Raw genomic sequence first — 27333 nt, 5'->3', positions numbered from 1 at the left:
TGGGACAAAGCAGTGGCTGAAAGTTTTCATCCAGAGAGCAGTGAGTGTAGGTGAGTTATGGTAAAGTGTTAGAAGATGAGGTGGGCTAGACCCCAGCCATTTGGAGAAGAGACGGAACAGAGCGGAGCATGGCCTTGCGGCTCTTCCAGAGGATCTAGGCTCAATTCTCAGCACCCACAAGGTTATACCATTAGTCACTCTAGTTCCAGGAGATCTGTCAGCCTCTTCTGACCTCCACAAATCACATGAAAATGGTGAACAGACATTAATGCAAGTGAAACACTCACATATAAAATTAAATAAAAATTAAAAACTAAGGAAAAATCAAATCAGCATAACTACTTTCTCTACCAGAAGAAAATGGGGTATCATAGAAACTGAAGTTTGTCCAAGGCCTCAAAGCGGGTGGCCAGCTCAGACAGAATTAGAACCCAAAGCCAGTGCTGCTCAGAACTTGTGTGGCTCTGAAGTCAGGATATCTATGGAAACAGTTGAGAATGGAAGCACCCAAGGCATGGCTCTTGACTTTCCCTCTGGTGTTGCATAACTGGACACCAGACACCGTGTCCCATGGGCCTCCTTCTCCAGACCAGTTAGTTGTCTGTTGGTTTTGAATGAATGGCCTGGATGTTTGAGCATTACCCGCTTTACTATATGGTTTCTGTTCAAATCTGAGTTTGACATTCCTTGTGTCCCTTAGTGTTTTGACCCCAGAGCTGTCTCTCCACCAGCCTTTGACCTCCAAAGTTTCCATGTGAGCTCCTCCCTCAGCACCGGTCCCTCCATCTGCAGGGGTTGAAAGTCTCTCTATTTAACAGAGACTATGTGCCAGGAGCTCAGCTCAGCCTGTCAGTGACTTCTGTAAGACAGCACTACATGGGCTTCATATAGCCTGTGATCCAGGTGACACTTAGACACTTTTACTTCCATTTCTTATCTGTGGTGGCCATGGTAGTTTGTTTGATGTGTGTGTGTGTGTGTGTGTGTGTGTGTGGTCACTCAAGCACCCATGTGTGTGCAGGCATGTGGAGGTCAGAGAACATGCCTTAGTTGTTTCTTAGGTGACATATCTACTTAGTTCTTTTGAGACAGTGTCTCTCACTGGCCTAGAACTCTCAAAGTAGACTGGGCTGGCCAGCAAGCCTCTGTCTGGCTCCGGGGTTACAAGTATAACCATGCCTAGCTTTTATTACATAGACCCTGCTCACTTTCCTAGTCACCAAATCTAGAATCTTTCTCCAGAGCAGCCAGAGAAATTGTTGATTCTATAATCCTTGCATAATTGATGAAGCCCCAGGCCAGGACAACAGTTTCACCCTGTTGTGATGCCAACCTATTGAAAATCATAAGCTACTAGAACAGGAGAGTTTTTACCCGTGAAATGAGGAGTGCACTCAAGACTATCCTTCTAACAACGCCTACTGTTCATGTTGGCATCCTCGCAGCTTTTCTCTGTGTTAGCGGAGGAAATACATTTGCTGAGCCTGGCAAGCGTTATAAATCATCCATCAAGGGTGACACAGGGTGGAAAAAGTGCGTAGAGGAGCAAGTCTCTGGGAAGAGCTGTCCTCTTTGCTCAGTCATGTGGAAGGCACAGCAGTCTCTGCCCTGGAGGTGCGAGTACAGCCAGGGAGGTAGCGCGATAGCAAACAGGTGTGCATTCTCCTTAAATTTGGGGCTTAAGCCCAGATTCTCCTCACTGGGTTAGGATCTGATAAGTCATCCCACATCTATTTCCTGTGTAAGTACACCCAGCCTCTGCAGCAAACACGAGGCCCTACTCCCAGAGAGTATACTGAGGGGTTGGATGAGAGACTCCATACTCAGGAGCATGGAAGTGCTTATGCCACAACTCCTGAGACTGAACTCATGGCAGACAGCTAATCCATCAAACTCCTGAGACTGAACTCATGGCAGACATAGCTAATCCATCAAACTCCTGAGATTGAACTCGTGGCAGACATAGCTAATCCATCCGAGGTTCATTCTTGCTGAGCTCAGGCATCCTTGTGTTGTATCAATGGATAAGAACTGATATACGAGACAAAAGGTATTGGCTACCCTGGGTGCATCCGTATAAAAAGTTGAGCAGCAGCCTTTCATTTTGGGCAATTCTGAGGATGAAACCCACAGCCTCATGTGTGTGTGGGCAAGCCCACTACAACTGAGCTACTCCCCCAGCCTGCTGAATGTGGCCTTTTAAAAGTAAGGGTTATTTTTATTTATGTGTATATGTACATGTGTCTGGGAATGCTAGAAGAAAAACACACAGGTGTCTGGGAATGCTAGAAGAGAGTGTTGGGCCATCTGAAACTGAAGTCATAGGCAGTTGTGAGCCACCTGACGAAAGTGCTGGGAACTGAACTCAGGTCTTCCGGAAGGCTAGCAAGTGTTCCTGACTACTGAGCTGTCTCTCCATTTCCCTGAATGTGGTCTTAAAAAGTCCAGTGTCTGGGGCTGTGTGCTACTGAAGGCCCAAAGAACAGCTCCTCGCCACTGGTGCGATCAGAAGGGCTTCAGCCTAGAATCTGAGGAGGATGAATGGCAGAAGAGACAGAGGCATCTCAAGTAAGATGGCAGTAATCTGGATCCAGAGGGGGTACACACACTCCTGGCATGGTGAACTCACCAAGGTGAGGCTGGAAAAGAATATGAGACCAGGCCATCAAGGGCCTTGAACAAAAGGTTTAGAATTCTATTTTAACAGCGGGAGCTTTGGAGATTCTGTGATGGGAGAATGGCCTGAACAAAATGGATTCAGATAACTCACATCAGCAAGCACATGCAAGGACAGGGCAGAGGTGAGAGGCCGGAGAAGGGAGCGAGATGGAGGGGTGGGAGATGTCTAAGAGGCAGGAATCAGGGCCACCAAGAACCAAGAAGAGGAAAGGAGCATCAGGTGAGAAGTCTCCAAGAACAGTGGACTGCTTAGCGTGGAACCAGGTTTGAGGGGGAGGGATGTGTGCAAGTGAGCTGCACTCAGGAGGAGGAGCACTTCCCGGGTTTGTTTGTAAGCTTCCCAGAGGGAACTATTCCTGAAGGTGCTGTATAGCACCTACAGCAGGCCTTGGAGGATAGACTGGTTCCTTCCTTGACCCTCCTGTCTGGTCAATAAGGACAGACCTATATAAAGGACCCCTATAAAGGACAGACACTGGGTAGGCAAGGAGTTGGGATCAGATGGCCAAGGACACTGGCATGTTAGCAGCTGTACTTCCTCATGGTCTGAATGCCCTTTGGGGTCACAGTGAGATTGCTGCCACTAGATCAGAAGTTAGGGTGCTCATACAATCTCCAGATGTGTGCTAATGAAAGATACGTGTGCTCTTAAAGATTCTGGCTTTATAATGTATATCACTTATATTGTGGTTTTGACTTCTGTACCCTTGTGGCTTTTTTATAGGATCACGGGAGGAAATACCCTAAAGGGAGATCTGGTCCACCATAGTTTGGGAGTGAAATGGCTTGCTTACTTTAGCCCAGGAATATGTTGCTTACCACATGCATAGTTATAAAAATTCATTTCAAATGCACAATGCAGAATCCATTGGGAAGCTTGTTCCCTTCAAGGCAGCCCTTTGCAGTTCCTCTTTGGAGTATCTGCTTTGCTTAGCTTTGCTAAAACAATAACAAACACAAGTCAGCAAGTAGACAAAATCCTTCGGTTTACACAGCCTGTCACTCTTACTTAATCTTCTTCCTTGAGAAAATACAGAGTGGTGTCTACCTCCAGCCACAGCAGAGCCAGGTCGAGCATCTCCCTCCTAGCTGCTGTTTTGACTCAGCTGTTCTTCCTTTTAAACCATATACAAACCTCTTGCATCTCCCCCAACAGGTCTGGAAAATGTGCAAAAATATGATTGGGCCACAGGAGGTCAGTAATATCAGAGTAGCTGGCTTCCAGATACTATAAACTTTGGGTGTTTCTCCTCAGGTCCTTACAATGAAATGTTCTCCTTGAAATGAGAACCACCCTGAAGTGCCCTGCTCCCAGGTGTTGGTTGGCAACAGGTATTAAAGGCTGTTATTAAAGGTACTGGCTGAATGCAAGATAAAAAGCGGAAAATGAAAGGCAGTGCTATAGGTTGGGACCTTGTGTGACTAGAAGCATCTTCCCTGTTGGGCCCCACCTTCCCAGTTTCACGGGTACCTTCTCTTGATTGTCTGCTCCCCCTTCTCCTGGCTGACTGTCAGGGTCTGTGATGTTGGCTAACACTGACTGAGCACCCATTGTTAGATTTGGGCAGGAGCATGGGGTACATTTACACTGACTGGGTGTTGGGATGCCAGGGGAACTGAATGGGGAAACTTTCATTAATGAAACATGAGTGGATATCTCAGGCCCAGCAGGGGCTCAGGGTAGGGGAGGTCACAAGACCCAGGGCAGTTGGCTGACTGAAGACATTCCCCTGGAAAGAGCTCAGCCCTTCAGTTATGGGTACAGCAAGCCCCCTTCAGCAACCTGGCAGGGAGGAATCAAGGGGAGGTCTCCTTCAGGGTCCTCTTGGGCTAACACCACAGTGTTCTACCAGCATAGCTGACAGGAAGGAGCCTCTAGGGCCAGAGCATGAAAGGACGGAAAATAAAGGTTACTCAGGCTAATGGTGAGGATGGGTAAGATTGGAAATGAGTCAGGAGGGCTCAGAGAGAGGCCTTGGAGGCAACAAGGGACAGTTTCCACGCCAACACTTACTGTTCTGGGCACCATGCTTTGTGTGTGAAGTTGCTACTTTTTGTTGTTGTTTGTTTAAGGTTTGTTTTGGTGCTGTGCATCCTGGTAGGAAAGGTGAGGCCTTGGGCCCTGGAGGTGGTTGGTTCTATGGTTGGTTGTATTGTATCCACAGTTAGAAAGCAGAAAGATAAATGTTGGTGCTTAGCTAGTCTTCTCCATTTTAATTTGTCTGGGACCCACCCCTTGGAATGGTCTCACCTATGGTTAAGATGGGTCTTGTCACCTCAATTAACCTAATTTTGATAATTCCCACAGGCAGGCCCAGGGGCTTGCTTCCTTAGTGATTCTAGATTCTAACCATCACAGCATGCTACCTAATCTCCATGATTCCATGATGGGGAAACAACAGGTAACCGAGACAGGTGCAGAAGGCTTAGGTCACTGGTGTCAAAGCAGAGAGGAGGTGGATCCGCTCAGATGCCTCATGCTTTCACTCAAAGATTATATAGCAAAATCACTGTGAGAAGAGCCTTTGAAGGCAGCTTAATTATTCATACTATTTATTAGCCTAATTACCATTCCGTTTACTGTTGCAATTAGTGCAGCCTCCCAAGGCGGCCTGTCTGAGTCCCCAAGCAGGGTTTCTCCTGGCTTAGTCAGCCTCAGCCACAACTACCTCTCTGTGCTCCTGAGGAGCCCGTGGCCCTACAGTGTTTCCCCAGAGACCATCTGCAATGCTGTTTGAGCGCTAGCAGGAGCCTCAGCCCACTTTTCCAGACTTCAAGGCTCAGGTATGAGCAGACACAGGGAGTCACTGTGAGTGTAGGACTCTGCTAGGGAGCCGGCGGCTACACAGCCAAGGATTCTGGAGCTTTCCTAAAATGAAGTCTAGAAATCCACTGGGCAGGTTTGACAGGCGTTTGCTTCCTCTGATGCTAGCAGCTCCGTCTCCTTTGTACGGACTGCAAGTATTCCAGTTGTCCCCTAACACTTCCCCCATTAAGGCTCCTACTTGCCTTATAGGGATCTAAAGAACACTTTGTCCATTCAGACTCTGGTGGGTGTGACACTCTCAGGGCACCCTGAGACAGGGCGCTTTCTCTCATTCCAGCTCCAGGCTGAGCTCTCCTGCCTCTGGTCTACAGACTCTGACCATCTTCACCTCCAGGCTTCCCTTTAGGGTTCTGTAATCTATTGTTTCAAGAGTGTTTGTTGTGGAACCCAAAGATCCCCTGGTTCCTTGTCCCTGATGTCATCTGCAAAACTCTGGCCTTGAGTCAGCCACTCCTAACACTCTTTTGCTCTTCTTGTCTGTAAATGTTTTGCACAAAGGGCCTCCATCATGTGCTGCTTCAAGGATCTGCTACTCCTACAGTAGGAGATGAGGTCTTCAAAGGACACACTTCCACAGCTATAGGAAAGCCTGCAGGTCAGGTTGGATTTTCTTAAAAGAACACCATTGCCCCTGTCTGACAGCCTGCCCTTCCTTAGACTGGAAATGGAAGTGTGTGTGCTGCTTGCTGAAAGGCACTGAGACAAAGGAAGATTTGAAACCAGGAAAGGCAACGCTACCAAATGTGAAGGGGGGGCAGCCTGGCCTGGGCCTGCCTCCATCAGATCCTCTGCTGTTCCCTGCAGTGCTCCCCCCTACTCTGAGTCCTCTCCAGAACATTCTTTAAATTTTTAGTCATCATAATTTTGGATTCTTTGAGACTGGGTCTCATGTAACCCAGGTCAGTCTTGAATTTGGTATGCACTCAAGGATGCCCTTGAACTCTTAACTCTCCTGCCTCTACCTCCCCGTGCTGAGATTACAAGCATGCACCACTGCATCTTACCTTTTAAAGATGAGTGTGTTAGTTGAGCTCCGTTACAGCATTTTCACGCATATGCGTCACTCCCATACCTCGCCCTTCCGACTAGCATCCCTCTCTCACTCGATTTCCTGATCCCCCTCTTCCCTCCCAATACTTCCCGTCCGCTTTTATATGTGTATGGGAATCTCCTTGGTGTAGGAGAGAAGACAGTTGTAGTCTGTTGTGTCTTCCTCCGACTCCTTTTGTGACATGCTGGAGACTGAACCAAGGACATGCTAGGCAAGTGTTCCATCACTAAGCCACATTTCAGTCTGAAGGTATGTCTTTCTTTTCATCCTCATCCCTTCTTTGGTCCTCCCATTCTTTGTTTTTTGTTTGTTTGTTTTGTTTTTTTTTTTTTGTTTGTTTGTTTTTCGAGACAGAGTTTCTGTTTCTGTAGGCTGTCCTGGAACTCATTCTGTAGACCAGGCTGGCTTCAAACTCAGAAATCCACCTGCCTCTGCCTCCCAAGTGCTGGGATTAAAGGCGTGCACCACTACTGCCTGGCTGGTCCTCCCATTCTTTAGAAATCTTCCTTCCACACCACAGTCTTCCTTCTACTTTCCTGTTATACAAATATCCATATGCACACTCAAACATATATGTATGAATACGCACATAAACATATGTGCACAATATGCATATACATATATGCATGCAAACACATTTGCACACACACAAACACATATGTACACAGGCACACATACAAACATGTATACACACATGCATTCATGCACACAAATACACACACATCCACACAGACACATACATGAATATGCATGCACAAGTGTTCACATGTATGAATATGCATACACACACACACACACACACACACACACACCTTTCTCTCTCCTTCAGCGTCCTGTTTGCCACCTCCCCTCCATGATACCTCAGCAGCATAGCCACTCTAAGCAGTTTGGACCCTTTGTCGAGCACAGTATGAACTTCCCAGGTATTAGAGCCTGGTCCTGGCAGGTGAAGATTTAGGTGTGTGTACAGATACACTTGCACTTGTGTGTTTGTGGACACGGAGATCAGAAGTAGATACCTGGTCCTATGGCTCCCTGGTGCTGGATTATAATCACTCATCACTAAGCCAGGCTTTTACATGGGTGCCACTGATTTGAACAGATCTGCATGCTTGCACAGCTAGCACTTTGCAGACTGAGACAGCTCCCTATGCCCACAGGTGAAGTTTTTACTTTGTCCTATGCCAAGCAAATCAATGAAGGCCTAAAGGGAGGGAAACCAATCGGGAGGGAGTCTGCCTACACACCACGCCTCTCATGGGTCCCCACTGTACTAAAAGGCAAGTACAGAGATTGCCCATGAACCTGCAGTCCTCCTGCGGCCCTGTGCCTATGCTGTGAGCATGCTATGCTGTGAGCATACATGTTATGCCGTGAGCATGCTGTGGCTGCAGGCAGCTTGCTCATCCACTCCCCAGCCATCACCCATGCAGCCTCCAATCCACTCACTCTCTCAGCCTTCCTCCCAGCTCTGTGCCAGTTTCTAAGAAAGTAAAGCACACCCTGGCTTTAATGAGCAGAAGTAAGGGCAAAGGAGATCAATGAAATCTATCAACGTGCCCTGGGTCTTTGCCACAGACTTCCCTCAGGGCCCTTCCTTGCTCTTGTTCATTCATACTCACATGTGTAAATGCCCCTCATGCCACGATCCTGACTTGTTCCCATAGAGCAAGCTTCAGAAGGCAAGTGACACTATGTCATTTTAATGGAAAAACTCATAATGCGTTTCTTGTTACCCTAAAACCTTAACCAGCCTTTCCAAATATCTCATAATTACCCTTCAATGCAGTGTGAAAACGGTCTAAGCCTTTCCTGTACTATAAAGGCACGAAAGCCCTTTAGCCAAGGAATTAGCACTTAGTGAAAGTTTCTGTGGGAAAGCTTGGGGACAGGCCACACACCAGCCATTGGGGACATTGTCAGAGCTTCTCCTAGCACTGCTCTGGCCTGTCAGCATCAAGACATAAGGACATTATATATAAAATGGAGCTTAGAGGACACCCCTTGTCTGGATGAAGCACCAGGACCCGGGAGGGCTAAAAGTTGGTGGGGTGGGAGCTGAGGAAGAGGACCATGACAGTGTGTAACGGATTTAAGGTACAGAATGGCAGGTACAGACTTCTCAACTGTGTCACACTCCACTGCTTCTGGGACACATGTATCTCAGATGCACTCAGACATAGCTGGGTTCACTTCAATAAACTCTCAGTGCAAACATCAAATGGCTGTTTAAAAACAGTTGAAGAACTTAGAAACATAAGCCAGAATAAATGAACAAGAATAATTTTAGAATGAAGTGATGTACATGTGTATTTTAGTTATATCTCTTGCTGCTGTGACAAAACCTGACAAGAAGCAACTTACAGGAAGAAGAGCTTATTCTGGCTCGCAGTTTTAGGGGACACCAGGCCATCATGGTGGGAGAGGCAGGAAGCCAGAGGATAAGGCAGTTGGTCAGATTGCTTCTGCAGTCGGGAAACAGATCAGACAGGATGTAAGGCCAGGTTGTAAAACTCCAAGGCCCACCCCTAGTGGTCCACTTCCTTTGTCAAGGCGCCACTTCCTCAACCTTCCAAAACTGAGACCAACAGACATTAGAGCACAGTGAACCTGAGGGCGGGGCATAGCTTACATCCAAAGCACAGCTTTTGCAAGGGGACTATCTCAAAGGAAGGAGGAGGAGAGAAGGAAAGAAAGAAGGAAGGAAGGAAGGAAGGAAGGAAGGAAGGAAGGAAATCAGAATGAATGTCAAAAGAGTTGCAGAATTTGGCTTCTTGAATATTGTTGGGGGAATAGAAAACAGCAGAGTGTCTCTGGAAGGCAGTTTGGCTGATCCTCCAGAAGCTGCATGTAGAATTTCCATATGATCTGGAATTCAACTCCCATGTGTATTGTGTCCTGAAGGAACACAAACCAACAGGCTGGGATGTCCAGGGCAGCAGGACTAAAGAAAGGAAAACAGGAGAGATGTGTGGACACTGGGACAGATCTTAGTAATGCTCTGAGTGGTGGGGCTGGAGAGCTGGTGCAGCAGCTACCAACATTTGCTGTTTTGCAGATGAGCAAAGCAGGGTTCATACCCTGATTCCCACACCAGACAGCTCACTGCCATCTGTAAGTTCCCATCCAGGGACTCAGACAGACTCCTGCATCCTCATCTGCGTGCACTTGCACACACATGCTCAGATTCACACACACACACACACACACACACACACACACACACACACACACACACACACCTAAAAATAAAATAAAGCTTTGTAAAAAGAGACATCAGGCTAACTGTAAGACGCCAGACACAGAAGATCTCTTGCTAAATGATTCTATTTATATAAAATGTCCAGGACAGGCAAATCTGGAGCCAGGCAGCAGATGGGTGTTTACCAGAGCCTGGGGAGGAAGGACAAGAGGATCCCACTCAATGGGTGCAGGTTTTCTGCTGGGGTGATGTATTATTCCGGAACTAGGTGGAGTGGTAGCTGGTTAACAATGTGAATGTACTAAATGGCACTGATTCATGGTTCATGCACTTTAAAGTGGTTGAGTTTTGTGTGGATTTTACCTTAATACAAAAACACACAGGAACTAAATAGAATCCATACAGTCCACAGAGGCATTAGAACACTGAGCATACATGAGGACGAACCTGACCAGAGGCTGCAGTGGGCTGCCTGCCTCAGCTTCACTGACCCTCCAGCCTGACCTCAGCTCTCTTCATTTCACATATACTGGCCTTTCTGTCGACTCTGGTCCTTCCCACAGCACTGTATGCTTCATGAAGATAGAGAGTGGGTCACTGTGTCACAGATGAGAAAGCAGCCACTACTGTGTACCCATCTCCCAGTACTGAGCCTGGAACATAGTATGTGCTCAATAAATGTCATTACAGGGGCAAGAAAAGGAATAGAGGGCCGGGTGTGGGGGCACAAACCTTTAATCCCAACACTTAGGGGTTAAGTCAGGAGGATCTCCAAGTTCCAGGACAACTTGGTCTACATAGTGAGTTCTAGTCTAGCCTGGGCTACATACTTAGAAAAGTGAGACCCTGTCTGAAGTCCCCTTAAAGAAGAAGAGGAGGTGGGAAAGGGGGAAAGGGGAAGGAGGAGGAGGAGGAAGAGGAGGAGACAAGGAGGAAAAGTATAAAGATAGTGAAGGGGAGAGAGGACTGGAGGGAGGAATACTTGTTTTCTTTTCCCCTCTGCTGCCATGTTGGTTTTTACAACTTGGTTATAAGGCATTTTGTGTGCTCAGATGTGTTAGTTCTGATGCCCATTCAGAGAATTCCTTAGTTATTAAAATTCAACTCTACTGGGGGCTGAAGAGATGGCTGAAGAGCACTTGCTGCTCTTGAAGAGGACGTGGGTTTGATTTCCAGTGGCTCACAACTGCTGGTACCTCCAGTTCCAGGTGATCCAATGCCCTCTTCTGACTTCTGCAGACGCTTGCATGCATGCATGCATGCTCTAGTGCTCATGTACACGCACAAGACACACACACACACACAAGAACACTTGCTTCTATGAAGCTATTTTCTTTATCCTCAAATCAGGTTTCCCCAGAGCTAGCAAGAAATAGGTTCTGTGAGTTCTGAACACAGAGGCACTAAGGTCAAGGCGGAAGTGAACTGTTGCCCTTTAGTAGAAGAACGTTCAGAGAAACTGTACTCAGAGTAGCCAAGAGAGAGCCTCGGCCTCAATACCCCTGTAGTGTGGCAGGTGCCCAGGAAGGAGCTCCTGTCTGTGTATTCTGATTGTTCCTGGGTCTTGACTCAAGTGCCTTCCTCTTCCCTTGTTCTTCTGGGTCCTCTTACTGGTCTCTTCTTTCCCTTGTCTCTTTACCTTACCCCCTGCTGGCTGCTTTAGCTATTTCCCCTACTGAGTCCTTCTGCATTCCCAGTTGCTGATTACATGGTCAGCATCTAAAACCCTGGGCAGGGTGCAACAGTGTTTTCTGTATGGGCTCCACTAGGGAACAGATCACACACCTGACTCTGGGCTAATTTTCCTGTTGCTGTGATAAAATGCCTGGTAGACAAGGGGAAAGGCCGTCCTTTGGCTCAAGGCATAGCAGGGGAGTCAAGGCAGCAGGAGCTTGGAGCAGGTGATCACATCACACTCATAACAGGAAAGCAGAGGGCAGTGAAGGTACCCTGCTCTCAGCTCTCTTTCACTATGTATTTAGTCTGGGATCTCAGCCAGGAAATGGTGCCACCCACAGTGGACGCATCTTCCCACTTTGGTTAACATAATCAAAATAATCCCCACAGGTATGCCCACAAACCTGTCTCCTGAGTGATTCTAAGTTCTATCAAGTTGATAATTAACACTAATCATTACACTAATCTATAAGTCATACCAAAAAGAAAAACTGGGGGAGGAACCAGGAATGTGATAGGTCAGGGCCTGCCATTGGGATGGGACTGATAGGTCCAGCCAGGTACAGAGATACCCTATGTGATTGCTTTGAAGGGCTTAGCACTTCCTGGCGGTTGTGTGCTCATCTCCCTGAAATAATTTATGCTAATCTTGTGATGAAAAATTCATACTGTCTTTGTTGTTGCTAAGCAACCAGCCCAAACATGTTTACTGTGTAAAATCTCTCAGGAGGGCCCTGAGCTGTACCCAGTGCCTGGAGCTGACAGATGTATAAAGCAGAGAAAAATCCAAGCATCAGGGGGATATTTTGGAAATTGACCTGAAAAGACACAGACACCTGTTCTCCTGTATGGGGAAACAGTGGCCTGAACAAAATTTTGACTAGCTTTTTCTTACTAAGCTCTAGTTAACTGAACAACAAGTTAGTTCTAGAGTGAGACTTCATGTCCCAGCTCTGCCTATGAATATGTTACTTACACTCTCACATTTCTCACCGGTAAATGTCTGGTACATATAAAGAACTTATGTAGATGGCAGTGCCAGACCTAATATTTACGACTCTGCGGAAATGGGTCTTTAATTGTTGTTCATACAGACAGAAGAGCTACTAGTCAGGGGATTTATTAACAGTAAGCTGGCTGTTGAAGCCTTTAAAAAGCTGAGAAGTGGGCTGGGCTGGTCTCAGTAGTACCACACGAACTTAGCATGTAGGAAGGATTGGGTTCAAGCCTCCCCTGCCCCTATCAACAACTATCAACAGCAATAACAAATAAGAAAAAGCCTGAGAACCTATGGAGGTCAGTTCTTAAAGCAGCCAGAGTCCAATCAGTTCCAGGAGTGGGGTTAGCAATTCACAGGGCCTCCAGTCTTTAAAAGATGTCCAGAGAGAGGCCTCTCAGAACTGGAGAAAGATGTACTTTGGACTGTGGCTGGCATTGCTGCTCCTCAGGATTTCCCATGGCTCCCTGAATATTACCTATCATGCAGCACCATTACACACTCTATGGGAATTGCTGGCTGCACCTTCTGTCTCCTCAGCAGTAGCATACCCGCCTTTAACATATGCTGTGCCTCAGATGCACTCACTAACCTTCAATGGATGACGTGATTAACATGTGGTGCCACCGATGTGCTTGGCCCATCTCACTCATCAGTGTAATGAAAACAAGCAAACTGGAAGTGCTGCACTGAGGCCACGAGAAGAAGAATAATAATTAGAGGGTTCCTAGGGCCCCATGGATGGTGTTGTGGGGCCCCAGTCCCTAGAGCAAGACTTTTACGTTGCAGATGGAGAAACAGTAGCAAATGGGTAGTGCCAAGAGATAGCTTGTGATAGACCATGTACAGGGGCATCTCAGGCCTAAAGGCCCCTATCATTAAAGTACTGGCCTGGTCTTCCTAATGTTCACAAACACTACGTCACAATGAGATGGCTTAGTAGGAACCATGTTGGTCCCTAGCTTCTTACAGAAAAGCACACAATAAGGCTAGGTAAATTTTGAATGTAGCCAGCACTTACATGAAGAGGCAGAGCAGAGATCAAAGTCCAGAGGCTACCCATTCTCTATTCAGCCTGTCTCACACTTGTCTTGCAGGATGGCACCATGCATGCCTCAAGCCTGATTTCAGGTTTCCTGTAAATGGGTACTTGCCTGTATGACCCACTTTGGGGTTTGTCCCTCTTAGTTCATGTTATATATAAGATGTTTTCATTCAATGTACACATCCAGGTGGATCACATGCCCTGCTTCCCAGCAGACATTGTCAGGGACATGGGAAAAGTGAAGAACATACTTTGGACTTTGGGGAGAAAGGACTTGACTATGCATATATTATTTGTTATAAACTCAGCATTTATTCATCCCATGAAAACTTGGAACTCAGCTTCTGTTGAAAGCCATCATGTTTCAACCCTGAAGGAAAGAAAGAAGTGAGTGAGCTGGGTGTTGGTGGCAGTGAAGAGCAGGGGTGTGGGTGGGAGAATTGGGTGTGGCAGTGAGAAGCAGGGGTGTGGGTGGGAGAGTTGGGTGTGGCAGTGAGGAGCAGGGTATGGGTGGGAGAATTGGGTGTGGCAGTGAGAAGCAGGGGTATGGGTGGGAGAGTTGGGTGTGGCAGTGAGGAGCAGGGTGTAGATGTGAGAATTGGGTGTGGCAGTGAGGAGCAGGGTGTAGATGTGAGAGTTGGGTGTGGCAGTGAGGAGCAGGGGTGTGGGTGGGAGAGTTGGGTGTGGCAGTGAGGAGCAGGGGTGTGAATGGGAGAGTTGGGTGTGGTAGTGAGAAGCAGGGGTGTAGATGTGAGAGTTGGGTGTGGCAGTGAGGAGCAGGGGTGTGGATGGGAGAGTTGGGTGAGTACCAATAAAGACCAAGCAAGTTTACCAAAGTGGCTGGCTACATGTTGCTTTTGAGAGGACAGATAATACCAGGTCCCCTGGGACCCTAAAAGTTACTTGAAAAGATCCACTTAGGGCACTTACAGTCACAGTCAAGCAAGTGTCATACAAGGGAAACAGGACCCTAAAATGAAAGCCTCTAGACTTCGGGATGATCAAGGCGAAGGGCAGCTTCTCTGCTCACCCAGGAATGCCAAAAGGGACAGTGGGAACCGGAAACCTGGGAAGAGGAAATTCCAGAGAACTAAGCCAGGGGGTCTGAAGGCAGCTTTCACATAAATTCACAGCTGTGAAGACTGAGGTGTTCCCAGTGATCCCAGAAACCCAGGAATGGCCTGTGTAAGAGACTGAATTGTCTGCATCTCCCCAGAGGCTGGATACAAGTGAGGTGGAGCAAAGGGACCTTAGTCTGGCTCTAGTGTACAGCACTGTGACCTGTGACCTGAAGCCAGCAGGGCATGGGTTGCAGAGGGGATGCTGCAGAGAGCTTCCACCCTCTGCCACCTGGCCCTCAGCAGGAGCTCCTGACCATTTGTAACGTGGCCTGACCCCTTCCCTATCTAGAGAAGCCCCAAGATATGTCTCCAAGAAGATTAAAAATCTGAAGGTAAAATACATAGACTGTAAAGGAATAGTCAATAGCATATATCCAGGGAAAGCTACATGCTTGGTCCTTTATTAATGTAGTAAATCACAGGACAGAGCAGGAACTTTAATAAATGCCATAACTTAAAATGGGAAGGGAGGGGAATAAACGACGGGGGTGGGGGTGGGGGAAGGGGCTGTTGGGGAGTTGGGGGAGAAGCATCAGCAAGCCTGGCAGCATGTTTCAGATGAGCTATGATTTTCTGCAACAAAGTTGCAGGGATCAGGAACACACCCATGCTTTCTTGTTTATAGCCCCACTTACAGAAAATACCAAGTTTCAGTTGGAGTTACTGGTGACAAAACCATGATCATCTCTCCCCCACTCAAGACCCTGACCCCCATAAACTCCATTTATAGAGTCCTGGCAGATTTTAACCCCAGGGAAGACCTCGGGCTCTTTTTTCAGTACAAATCTCAATTTTGTGTATTCATTTGGAGCATAAATCAGATTCCCAGCCTGCCCTATGACACCAAAGACATTTCCCAGCAACATAGCCAATGAGATCTGGAAGCAGGAGGCACGGATGCTGCACCCCAGACCTCAGTGGGACACAACAGCTGCAAGCTGTTGGAGCCAGATATTTAGAGTTGCCTCCCTCCTCCAGCACAGCATCCTCTCTTTGAGGACCGGCTTCACTGAGCCTTGCTGACTGTCCTCAGTCACCTCCCACCCTGAGCCTGCCTCCTTGGCTTCCTTGAAACCAAGTGCGCTGTCTTTGTTGGTTACTTTATCTGGGTCAGTGGCTGAATCAGAGCACAGTGGCCACCAAGACACCTTGAGCTCTCAGGCCATCGTTTTCACACCTATTGATTTCGCCTCTGTTGTCAAGTTCCCTGGCACCAAGGAATGAGGAGAAGAAATGTAGATGGGTGAGCATTGCTTATCAACAGATATTCATGGGCAGACATCACTGAGCCTCTGTAGAACTAGCCCTAGGCTGCAGAGACGCAGCCCCTGCATCCACATCTCTTGGAACAGAAGGCTGGGCGCCTTTGTTTGCCAGTGGTTTCTTATTGCACAAATGCCATTTTCTAGGTATTAGGAATGAGTAATGCAGGTGGCTAATATGAATGACTGCCAGTGTTGGGAGCGCTATAAAGGACGTTAGAAGGAATGATATGGGACACAGTCATAAGGGTGGTTGTTTCATGGGCCAGTAAGTAAAATCCTCCAGGAAGAGGTTGAAAGGCCGAGAAACCATCTGTATAGATAATGAGTAGGGAGCAAGAAGGAGAAGGAAGAAAAGAAGGAGGAAGACCAGGAGAGGGAAGAAAAGAAGGAAGAGGAGGAGGAGGAGATGAAGAAGGAGGAAAAAGAGGAGGAGGAGGAAGAGGAGGAGGAGGAGGAGGAGGAGGAGGAGGAGGAGGAGGAGAAGGAGAAGGAGGAGAAGAAGAAGAAGAAGAAGAAGAAGAAGAAGAAGAAGAAGAAGAAGAAGAAGAAGAAGAAGAAGAAGAAGAAGAAGAAGAATCAAACTGGAGAGGCAAAGACTGCAGAAAGGGTCACAAGGGTGAGTCTTCCTAGAGAGAGAGGCACCTGACAGACAGGGGAGGAGGGGGTTGGCTGGAGGGGCTACTAGTTAGGAATCTTAAATCAGACTAGCTCAGGGACAGTGGGGCTCAGAAACTGTGTGGCCTTGGGCAAGTCTCTTGCCCTCTCTGAACTTGTGTTTCCTAATTTGTAACCTGGGGCTATTCCCTTTTACTGTTGTTGGTCGGTTAAAAGCAAGAATATATGTAAAAGTCTTACCAGTGAGGCAGCGTGGGGGTGACTAAGCCATGACTGGCTTGCTGCCACTTATTCTAATGAGGTGTTTGGGGGATTTTAAGTTATGAAGAAATAGCGTGGCTGGCACGTCTTTGGCAGATAATCAACACTGTGTGGGCTCCTGGGGGTCAGTAGGGCAGTCAGAAGGGAACTGGAGGTTGTTTACAGTAACTGCTCCCCAGTCGGGGGCAGGGCTGGAGGGCCACGCTGAAAGGCAGCGGGATGCCATCTGTCTCTCAGGTGTCTCTCATCCACACCAGATGGGAGGGACAGGCAGTGAGCCACACCCTCACTGTGGTGGGAGCCCACTCCCCGCTTGCAGACCAGTCCAGGCTGACCTCCCACCACTCACCAGCTCCCGTTTACCAGTGACAATGTCACTTGCCTGGGATTCTAAGTGCCTCAAGGACAGCAGCCATTTCCCTTTACTCTCTACTGTGTTCAATGACACAGGCTCCACTCTGGGACCTGGGGAGGCATCTGAATAATTAATTTACTAGGAAAAGGAGGACCAGCTCAGAGCAAGACGCTCACAGAAGACCAAAACCAGTGAATCTGTAAGTTCCTGGGAGGTCCTTGATGCATGCCTGACCTAAGGCCAGCCTTCCTCTGGCTCTCCAAGGAGCACGGTCCTCCACCTGAGAAGCTTTCTGGAGGTCACAGATCTTGAAGAAGGTCCTTCACCCAGACCTCCCCGACCCTAATTCCTGCCTGGGATGCACAGCCCATAGCCCGTTTCCAGCTCAAGCAGGGCCACAAATGAAGGGGATAAAAGCCCTCTAATCTCCAGAGACCCACGAGGATGCTGAGGCTCAGCTGCTAGGAGCAGGGGGTCTTGCAGTCTCCTCCTCACTGGCTGCCTCTAGAGCCCACCCCCACTGTTCCTGCTGTCCAGCTGGGAGGAGGTGTTACCTCCTCTCTGATTATTTTTTTCAGTTGTTTGTCCTACAGTCTCCCTCTTTCCTCTGGAAGACCCCACTACCCTTGTCCCCTATTTCTGCAGGCATTCCCCGAAGGGTATTCTAACCCTGCTGCTTCCCGATCCAAAGGCTCAAACCTCTCCTCCCTGCACACTGTCTCCACACCTCATTCCTTTCCCAGCCCTCTGAAGTCCTCATCTTCCCCTCTGCCCATTCTCCTTCATGTCCTTCCCCCATTCCTCGGGGCCACCGCGACCCCTGCTGCAGGTCTGTTGTCCCTTCCCTGCCTGGCAAAACATAGGGTGGCCCGGCCATCCCACCTGGCCTTCACTCACCTGTTGGGCCGCCTGGAGCACACCGGGCCTCGCCTTCTCCGGGTCGGGCTCACGGTCTCGCGGCAGCAACCCCTTCTTGGGGTGCATGTGCCGGCACAAGCAAGTGACCCCGCACAGCGCAAGGATGCTGGTGGCAGTGCCTAGCGTGGCGCCCAGCGCGATCACAGGCACCGACAGCACCATGGTGCCTGCTTCCCGCGGCTCGCCCGCCTCCCGCCGGCCTCCTGCACCTCGCGCTCCCGCCTGGCTCCAGCCGCTCTCTAGACTCCGAGGGCGGGGACGCAGCCAGCTGGGAGGGAGGATGGCTGTAAGGACGTCAGAGGCGGAGGCTGACCCAGAGGCACGTCAACCGCTACCCCCTCCTCGCCACCATGTGACTCGCCCCCTATTGCCAGGAGGGCAGGAGCAGGTAAATGATAGCCTCAGGTTTGTGTGCTCTATGTACATAAACACACACATGTATACGTAAACACACACACACATTGATTGAGGTGATAGCCTCAGGGTTGTGTGGGGTCATTCCTAGTGTTCTCTCTCTCTGTCTCTCTCTCTCTGCCTCTCTCTCTCTCTCTCTCTCTCTCTCTCTCTCTCTCTCTCTCGTGATAATCTCAGGATTATGTGGAGCAATTAGTAGAATTCTATGTACACATATGTATGCACATACAGGAGTGCGGATGCACACACACATGTATGGACACACACACACACACATTGGCAGGTGATAGCCTCAGGGTTGTGTGGGGTCATTCCTAGTTCTCTCTCTCTCTCTCTCTCTCTCTCTCTCTCTCTGACTCTCTCTCTCGATAATCTCAGGGTTATGTGGAGCAATTAGTAGAATTCTATGTACACACATGTATGCACACACAGACGTGCAGATGGACACACATGTATGGACACACACACACATTGGCATGTGATAACCTCAGGATTGTATGAAGCAATTCCTAGTATTCTATGTATGCACACACATATGCACATATTCACACACACACACACACACACACACACACAGAGAGAGAGAGAGAGAATGAGAATTTTAGTGTTGTCTGGAATCATTTTTAATGCTCTCTGCACATGTGTGTACATACACAGGCAGTTGGACCTAGAAAGGACTGGAACTTACTAAAGTCACAGAGTCAACCAACCAGGGCTTCAACCCAGACCTGGAACTCACTCTGGGTAGCTGGTCACCTCATCAAATTAGTAACCCTTTGCTTGCCACACCACCCTTCTCCCTTCCCCCTTCCCCAGAGCTGCTAAGGAGGCTGCAAAGGGGACACCCCCAAGAGCCCCAAGCTTTGCAAACACTCAAACAGGAGTAGAGCTGTCTCGTTTTCTAGGCTCACAGTGACTTCCCACCAAAGACAGACAAAGACAGAGACTGGGAGAGGGAATGTGGGGGGTGGGGGGTGGACAAGGAGAGAGATGGGGGAGCCTGGGGTATGGCAGGAGCTGGCTGATGAAATGTGTCTTCTGGCATGGGGTCCTGTGTTTTGATAGTTCTCTGTGGGCTGCATGTCCAGCTCACATTTGTTAGCTGATCTGACCAGCAGAGACCTTACCTCCTACACAGCTCAGGATGCTGAAGCTCAGAAAGGACACGAGGCCACTAAAAGCATTGCCACCAGCCTGAGGCCACACTCAGTGTTTGCAGATTCTAAGTCCTCTCTTCCAAGGGCCAAGGACATCAGAGGTTGCTGCTGGGGCACAGGGCTTACAATGTGGAGAATATGTTTGCTTGTGGGAGAGGGAAAATGAGAATTTGCCCAGGAGGGTGGCTGTCTTAGCTCTAGGAAACTGAGCTGTTTGGTGGTTCTCACTATGAGGAAGGTTTGCTTCATTGAGGACTAGATGTTGTTTGTGGGCTTTCGGGGTGCGCTGGGCGCTTCTGAGAAGGGGCTCGCTCCGCATAATTTAATTCATGGCTTCCAGGCAGCTGATGACTCTGGAGTTGGAGACGTCCAGCAGCTCTTGTCTGTCTCCCCTCAGGTGTGATCACTGTCTGGGTCCCCCCTTTCCTCTCTCTAATTTATCACTTACCCACTGCACAGAGCCCCACCCAGGACTCCGTGGCTTAGAACAGTTGGTTTTCTCCACAGCGTGATTCTGTAGGTTGTCTGGGCTCAGCTAGGTGGTTTCTGTTCAGCAGTCTTCTGGGACTGCAGTTATCTAAGGGGTCCAGCTGGTCTGGGCTGTGTGGTGGAGCACTCAGTGCCACTCAGTGGCAGCAGCTGGTGCTGGGCCACCACAGGAAACAATCTGAAACCTCAGCAGGCACCCTTGGTTCTCTTTTCATGGCGTCTCCCGGTAGCCTGAGCATCTCCCAGCATGGCAGCCAGCTTCGAAGAGGAAGGAAGCCCCGGCTGCCAGTTCCCCTAGGGGATGGGTACAGGAGAAAATCATTTCTTTGCTCAAAGCAGTTATCTTGTTTTTCTAAACCCTTCAGCATCTACCAGAATGGATGTTTCTGAAGCCTGCATCGGACCCTGACTGTCACATATGGAACCTCTCAAAGGTTCTCTATAGAGCAACTTAGATCCAAATACGTTGCCACATGGTTGGTCCTGCTTCTCTTCAGTCATCCCTAGTGGGTTGGAGATTCATTCATTTATTCAAAAGTTAGAGGCTCCATGTTACTCATGACTGCACACAGCAGGCACTCAATAATTGTTAAGTAACCCACGTGATCATCTCCCTAGGGGTTCTGGCAGCTGACAGGGAGTTCCATTTTCAATATCAACTCCATTTTATTACATTGACTTTCTATAGTTATTACTTGTGTGCCTGCTGTACACCAGGAATATTTTCCTATTAAGCTCCATTTGTTTACAACTGTGAACTGTACTTCTTAAACTCTCACCCCACCCCCACCCCCACCCATCTCCTGTGTTTTATTTAGAAGCCTCTCTCATCAGAACTGCCCTGGGAGGTTTGGCTCCTGAGCTTGGCAATGCAAAACATTCTGGGAAGACAAGATGAGAGGCTTAATTAATGCACTAGGCCTGAGCTGCTCTCCTGGGAGACTCTTAATGCCACCAGTCAGGATAGAATCTAAGGGAGGCATGGGTGGAAGGAGGAAAAGCACTTAACACAAGAAAATGTCTGATGGACATCAGACACCTGCCATGTGGTCCATTGTTGCTATGGTTACTGGGATGCTAGCAGCTGCAGTGGCCCCCAGCCTAGGAAGAAGAGCTTACCTCGAATCTCTTTCATATGCAATGAACCTATTAGAGAGCCAAGAGTGGAGCCCAAGACAGATGAACCCCAGGGGTCGTTAGAATGCTAAGATACCTTTGCTATCCAACCAGACAGTCTCACACATGCCATCAAAGGGCTAACTTACACTTCCTGTGACTGATATCTGAGAAGTGGCCTTTAATGAAAAGGCATGGCTGGGTTTCTTTGACAAATGAAATCATGTGGTCTGATAAAAGTGGTTGACAGAGTCATCCTGGAAGAATGGATCAGACAGTGAAGAAGAGGCTGGTGGATAATTGGAAATATTCTGGCTGCCAGGCTGCAGAGGTTGGACAAGAGCAAGATTGGGGGGCACATCTCAAGCAGAAGGAGGCTCCCCAAGGTCTGACCCCCAGCCTCCGGATGAAATGCCTTCATTGTTATTTTGATATATGCTTGGATGTTCAAATAGTGGGAGGAGTCACTTCTAATCTCTAAGATCCAGAAAAACTTTCATCCTGGAGAAAAAAAAAAGTCAAACACAGTCACATGACTGCTCACCATGAGGTAGCTTCTGAGAATTCTTCAAGGCACAATTTCACCATAGGATGCAAATACACAAGACCAGAACACACAGATCAGCCAACCCCCAGCCCCAGTCCCTGTATGCAATTAAGGGAAACCATGAGCAGAGGCTGCACAGAGTCTGCATCCAGCATCGTTTTACAGTCATGATTATTATAAGAAATGCCTTAGAAAATCCTGATAATAGTAAATGCAGCAAATACATGAACCAGTTACAGTGGTTTGTTGCCGTGACCAAGTGATGTCATGAACACAGCTCTGTGGACCATGCTTTCCTATAACGGGTGGTATAGTATGTCTGTTCTCACAAGGCTCTCTAAGGGCTGTCTATAGACAAGGTCCTTAGACAGGGGTCTGACCATAGACAAGTGAGGACTGCATTTTTTTTTAATGCTAACAGAACAAAATAAAGTCAAAAGTCACTTAGAGTACCTCGGTGGAAGCAGCCCCTTTGTAGGTTTTAGCAAAGTGGGTGTGGTGGTTTGAATGAGAAATGGCTTTCATAGGCTCACATATTTGAACATTTAGTCCCCAAGGTGGGGTCTTAACAAAGAAGTACCACACTGAGACTGGTTTTGGGGTTTTAGAGCCTTGCCTCACTTCCCGTTTTGATCCTTCTGCTTCCAGTGTGCAGATGAAATGTGACCGTCCAGCTTCCTGCTCTTGCTGCTATGCCATGCCACACTATGCCTTCCCTGCCGTTATGGACTCTAGCTCACTAAAACCCATAAGCTAAAATAAAGTCCTCCTTAAGTGGCTTTTGATCATGGTATTTTATCCCAGCAACAGAAAAGTAACTCATACCACACTCTTTGGCATGGACCCCGGACGCCATCTGATGGTGTGCTCAGCTTTTGAATTGCTGGAAGCTTGTTGGAAGCTTGTTAGATTTTTAACAAACAGTCCCGGGATGGCAGGTCAGACAGTAGTGGGCAGCAAAGATGACTTAGGAAAGATAAAGATCGCTCAAGATAATTGCTTCTGGACCTGCAACGTTCCAGGTCTTCTCAACAGCATAAAGGGCCTAAGACACTGTAATGCTGGGGCAACAGTTTGGTTTGGTTTGGTTTGAATTTTGTTTTTGTTTTCTGGGAACTTCAGTCTACAGCGCCCGTGTCTCATTTGTGTGTAGAGGCCAAATATTGGTGGTGTTTTTTGTCTGTCTGTCTGTTTGTTTGTTTGTTTGTTTCATGGCGCTAGAGAGGCTTGTTTCTAGTATTTGCTAAAGCTGAAGCTGGAGTGACAGGAAGACAGTCAGAGAGAGGAGGCGGGTAGTGTGTAAAGAATCCCTGGACCACATCAAATTTTAACAGCCATTAGCACTTAGACCTGGTATTTCTTCCTTCCCCCTCCTCCCATCCGTCCTCCCCTCCCCTCCCGTCCATCCTCTCCTCCTCTGTAACTGACAAAGCATTTACATATGATATATACTCATATTGAGAGTACCATACCCACAGAGAAACAATCAAGAACACAGTATGGGCTGAAGATATAAAGGCAGAAGATGAGGCAAACAGGCCTTTTAACCAATGAAAAGCCATATTTTAAACCAGATTAATCACGTTTCCCTCTGTATCTACAGCTCCTTGTACTTAAAAAAAGTTATTTAATGTTTAGACTACTCAAAACAATTTATTATCTTTTAATTTAGTTTTTCTAAAGTTTAAAGTTTGACGGTAGAGTTATAACTTTAGGAGAAGTGCTAGTTTTAATTTTAGGAAAGATTAATCTTCAATACCTAAATCATTGTAATTCCTATTTGTAACTAAGACTTTTATTTGTTCTATTATTTTGGTATTACATCAGATTTCAGTTTGGGGAAGTAAATAGAAACTCACATTAGAGAAGAATCCAGATGACAATATAGTATCACATTTAATTTCTTTTTAGCAAAATACATTTTTAACCTCTCTCTCTCTCTGTCTCTCTCTGTCTCTCTCTCTCTCTCTCTCTCTCTCTCTCTCTCTCTCTCTCTCTCTCTCTCTCCCTGCTTGATGGTTCCTTGAATTTTTTTCTTATAAACTTTAGAAATATTTTTTCCTAAAATAATTATAGTTTCATAAAAATCCAAGAAATCTATATTTTAAAAAAACAGAAAACATGGACATCAGGTATTCAATATCTAACAGTTACAAATACAACATGAAACATGGCACATTTTTTTTATGATTGAAGTCTTGGTATAATGGGCATTTAGAAACCACCTTTGCTCAAAGCATTGACTTCTCATTCAGGGCAGAAGGCAGGCAAAACACTGGCCTAAAGTCAGACATTTCTGTCTCCATTGAGTTTGTCATTTCCTTTACATTTGGGTCATCAGTTTAATCATTTAATGGGTATTTATTTAAATTAGTTTATTGTTCTTCAAGGCTGAAGGCTCAGAGACGAATCATTGTTGCAAATGCACTGTGGAAGAGGGAATCTAAGTCATATTGAGGATGTAACATAAGATATTAGTATCATTTGTAAATGTGACTTTTTTTTTAAATCTGTAAGCTTCAAACAGTTAAGGTATGGGCTAGCAGTTTAGTTGTCAAATGACCTTTAAGACAAATTAGTCTTAAATTTTCAGAGTTGTATTTTACTTAGGTTTGAGCAAAATAAGGATCTTGAAAACACTGTTTTCCAAAAATGGTTGGAAATCAAAATTATACTCAAAATGCTTACATTCACATGCATGCCTGCACACACACACACACACACACATTCATGCATACATGTACACTTATGAATACACACACACACACACACACACATTAAGTTAGGCATACAAAGAACAGTAATTCTAGTCCACGATAAAATAAAATGTAAACTGCAATGTCCACAGATTTTGTTGCTCAGTTAATTTTAGAGATAGAATCTTGTCTCACAATGTCTTAGACACAAAAGTGACCCGTAAAAAGGATCGTGCAAACAGTGATCATTAACACACGTGACATGACATCAATAAATCAGAGTGTCTTGGAAAGACAAAGTGGAGAGTTTCACCACTTTGCGAGGAAACAAAGGCTGAACAAGAGTCTCAGGGAAGCTTGTCAAGCCAACTCAGGGGAGTCTCTGGCTACTTTGTAGATTCTTCTTTCTTCCACTTTTCGCCACCCCTTTCCCCCCCCACCCTTTCAACCTCCTAACCCTAGACAGGAGAGGAAAAAAAGGATAGAGGGGGAAGGGGGTGACATTATCATTAAACTACTTCCTGTTGCTTAAGGAAGTTGAGTTCCATGGGGCAAGTTTGATCTTCATTGTCAGGATATCTAACTTCTCTTTCTTGTTTCTTCTTTGTGCATGACTACTTAACCAACCACAGCCAACAGCAACCAAGCAACAAGCAACAATCCACCCCACCTCTAGGGGCCCTAACATTTATATACCCTCAGAAAAGTCCCCAGAAATCTCAATGTCACACAATCACAGAGACTATCTGCTGCCGGCAAAAAAATCACACCCCTGCTAGAGCACAAGGTAAATCATAGCTGCTGTGGACAACCTGAAGGGGCCCCATATTCCATACCTGGGATTAAAATGAAAACATACTCTTATAATATTTACGTGATTTTTAAAGAAATCAAAATCCCCAAGTTGTCAGTACAAGTAACAGTCCCTATTCCACAGCTACAAGGCAGGGGTCGGGGTGGGGGTGGGAGGTGTTTCACAGATGCAAAGCTTACCCTAGAGTAAACTGCTAGCTAGCATCTTCTCTTGAAGAGAAAGAGAAAGAGGCATGGTCAGGGAAGGCTAAGTGAGAGGAAGAAATTGAAAATTACATTACTCAGAATTTAACTCTGGCACAACCTCTAGAATTTTCTTATTAATTTCCTTTTCATCTTTAACATCCCTTATTAACTTAAATGTAGTTCCCAAGGCACCCTGGGAGCTTCCATGGTCCATTACTGAATCCTACCCAGGCATCATGTGACAATGCCCAGTAGATCTCAAAGGACAATGACCGTTCAAGTGAGCTGCTTATTCCTATGACCCCAACCTGCAGCAGGCCCTTCCCTGAAGCAAAGCTGCCCAGATGACTGGTCACTCACTTCAACACATGACTGAGCCAAGCAGACGCTAGAAGAACCTCCCCAGCCAAATGCCACCCACAGAACTCTGAGATCCATTAAGTAATGAGTTTTGGAGTGTATGTTACATATCAAGAACTAACTGGTATAAACAACGAGATGATATCCTATTATTCTTGGATTCATACTAAGACAAGTAATACTCTTTTTAAAAAAAATTCTGTATCTTTTACTTTACTTTTTATATGAATAGTTTGCCTTGTATGTCTGTTTGCCACATGTGTGGCTAGTCCCTGTAGAGGTCAGAAGAGGGCATCAGAACCCTGGAATAGGGTGGCTGCAACCAACTGTGGGGAGGCCGGGAACCAAACCTGGGTCCTCTCCAAGAGCAGCTGGTGCTAGTAACTACTGAACCATCTCTCCAGCCTCCTAATTCTCTGTATTGTTAAGTTACTCAGAGCAGAGCTTTTAAGTTGCATGATTAAAACCTTTGATTATTTTTCTTACTGATCAGGGGCAGCCTTACAAACAAATGCACAGGATCTTTCGGATCCCAGTGTTGAGGAAGTGGACAGTATTACTTCCCAGAACTGGCCTCCACTGGTCCAGCTTCCTAGGTTAGTCACAGCTTTACATGGCTATGGCCACACCGGATGGCTCAGTCTGTTCTATGATGCTCATAGCCCACAGCCCACGCCCTAATTGACCTCACCCTTCTCCCCTCAACCCTATCTCCCACCTACCTAGGGACAGCTGGTTTCATATCCAGACCTTTTAATATCTGTTGATATCATTATCAAAACACACGTTTTACTTGTACAGCCACTCTGGAAGTCAATCTGGCAGTTTCTCAGAAAATTGAAAATATTTCTACATGAAGACCCAGCTATACTACTCCTGGGCATAGACCCAAAAAGATGCCTCACCATACGTACTCCACTATGCTCATAGCATCTTCATTCGTAATAGCCAAAAGCTGGAAACAACCCAGATGCCCCTCAACTCAAGAACGGATACAGAAAGTGTGGTTCATTTACACAATGGAACACTCAGCTATTAAAAATACAAGGACAGCATAACATTTTCAGGCAAATGGATGGAACTAGCAAGTATCATCCTGAGTGAGGTAACCCAGATCCAGAAGGACCTGCATGGTATACACTCACTGATAAGTGGATATTAGCTTTAAAGTACAAAATAATGAGGCTACCAAAGAAGCAAAATAACAAGGAAGGCCAAAGCAAGGATGCTTGAATTTCACTCAGAAGGGGAAGTAAAACGGTCAATGGAGGCAGATGGGGGTGAGACTAAGTGGGAGAGGGGATGGAGAGGGCAATGGGAGAGGCCTTATCTCTAGGACCCAGAGACCTGGGATGGGGGAGACTCCCAGGAGTCTGTGGGGGTGACTCTAGCTGACACTCCTAGCAGTGGGGGATATGGAACCTGAAGTAGCCACCTCCAGTAGCCAGGCAGGTTAACTGTCCCAAGTGTAGGGATGAGAACACCAACCCACCCACAAAACATTGGACCCAAAATCCTGCTTACAAGACATTCAGGGGCAAA

At 47.0% G+C, this 27333-nt stretch overlaps 1 protein-coding gene across 2 annotated transcripts in view; it reads right to left on the bottom strand.

Moving 5' to 3' along the window:
- Syt13 (synaptotagmin 13) overlaps positions 1-18265 on the bottom strand; it is a 40849-nt gene extending 22584 nt beyond the window's left edge. The window contains exons 1-2 of one of the 2 annotated variants that reach the window (XM_076929304.1): positions 17993-18120; positions 3499-3618 (exon numbers count right to left, since the gene is read on the bottom strand). In XM_076929304.1, the coding sequence (XP_076785419.1) occupies positions 3499-3507 (9 nt within the window). In that variant the 5' untranslated portion in view covers positions 3508-3618; positions 17993-18120. Of the gene's footprint in view, positions 1-3498; positions 3619-17992 lie in introns of both variants that reach the window. The other variant, XM_034496378.2, reaches the window with a different exon arrangement.
- Positions 18266-27333: the final 9068 nt, after the last annotated feature.

The sequence above is a fragment of the Arvicanthis niloticus genome, chromosome 2 (genome assembly GCF_011762505.2).
Source record: "Arvicanthis niloticus isolate mArvNil1 chromosome 2, mArvNil1.pat.X, whole genome shotgun sequence".
In the NCBI taxonomy this organism is placed as follows: domain Eukaryota; kingdom Metazoa; phylum Chordata; class Mammalia; order Rodentia; family Muridae; genus Arvicanthis; species Arvicanthis niloticus.
This window is presented reverse-complemented; position numbering and strand designations above follow the sequence as displayed.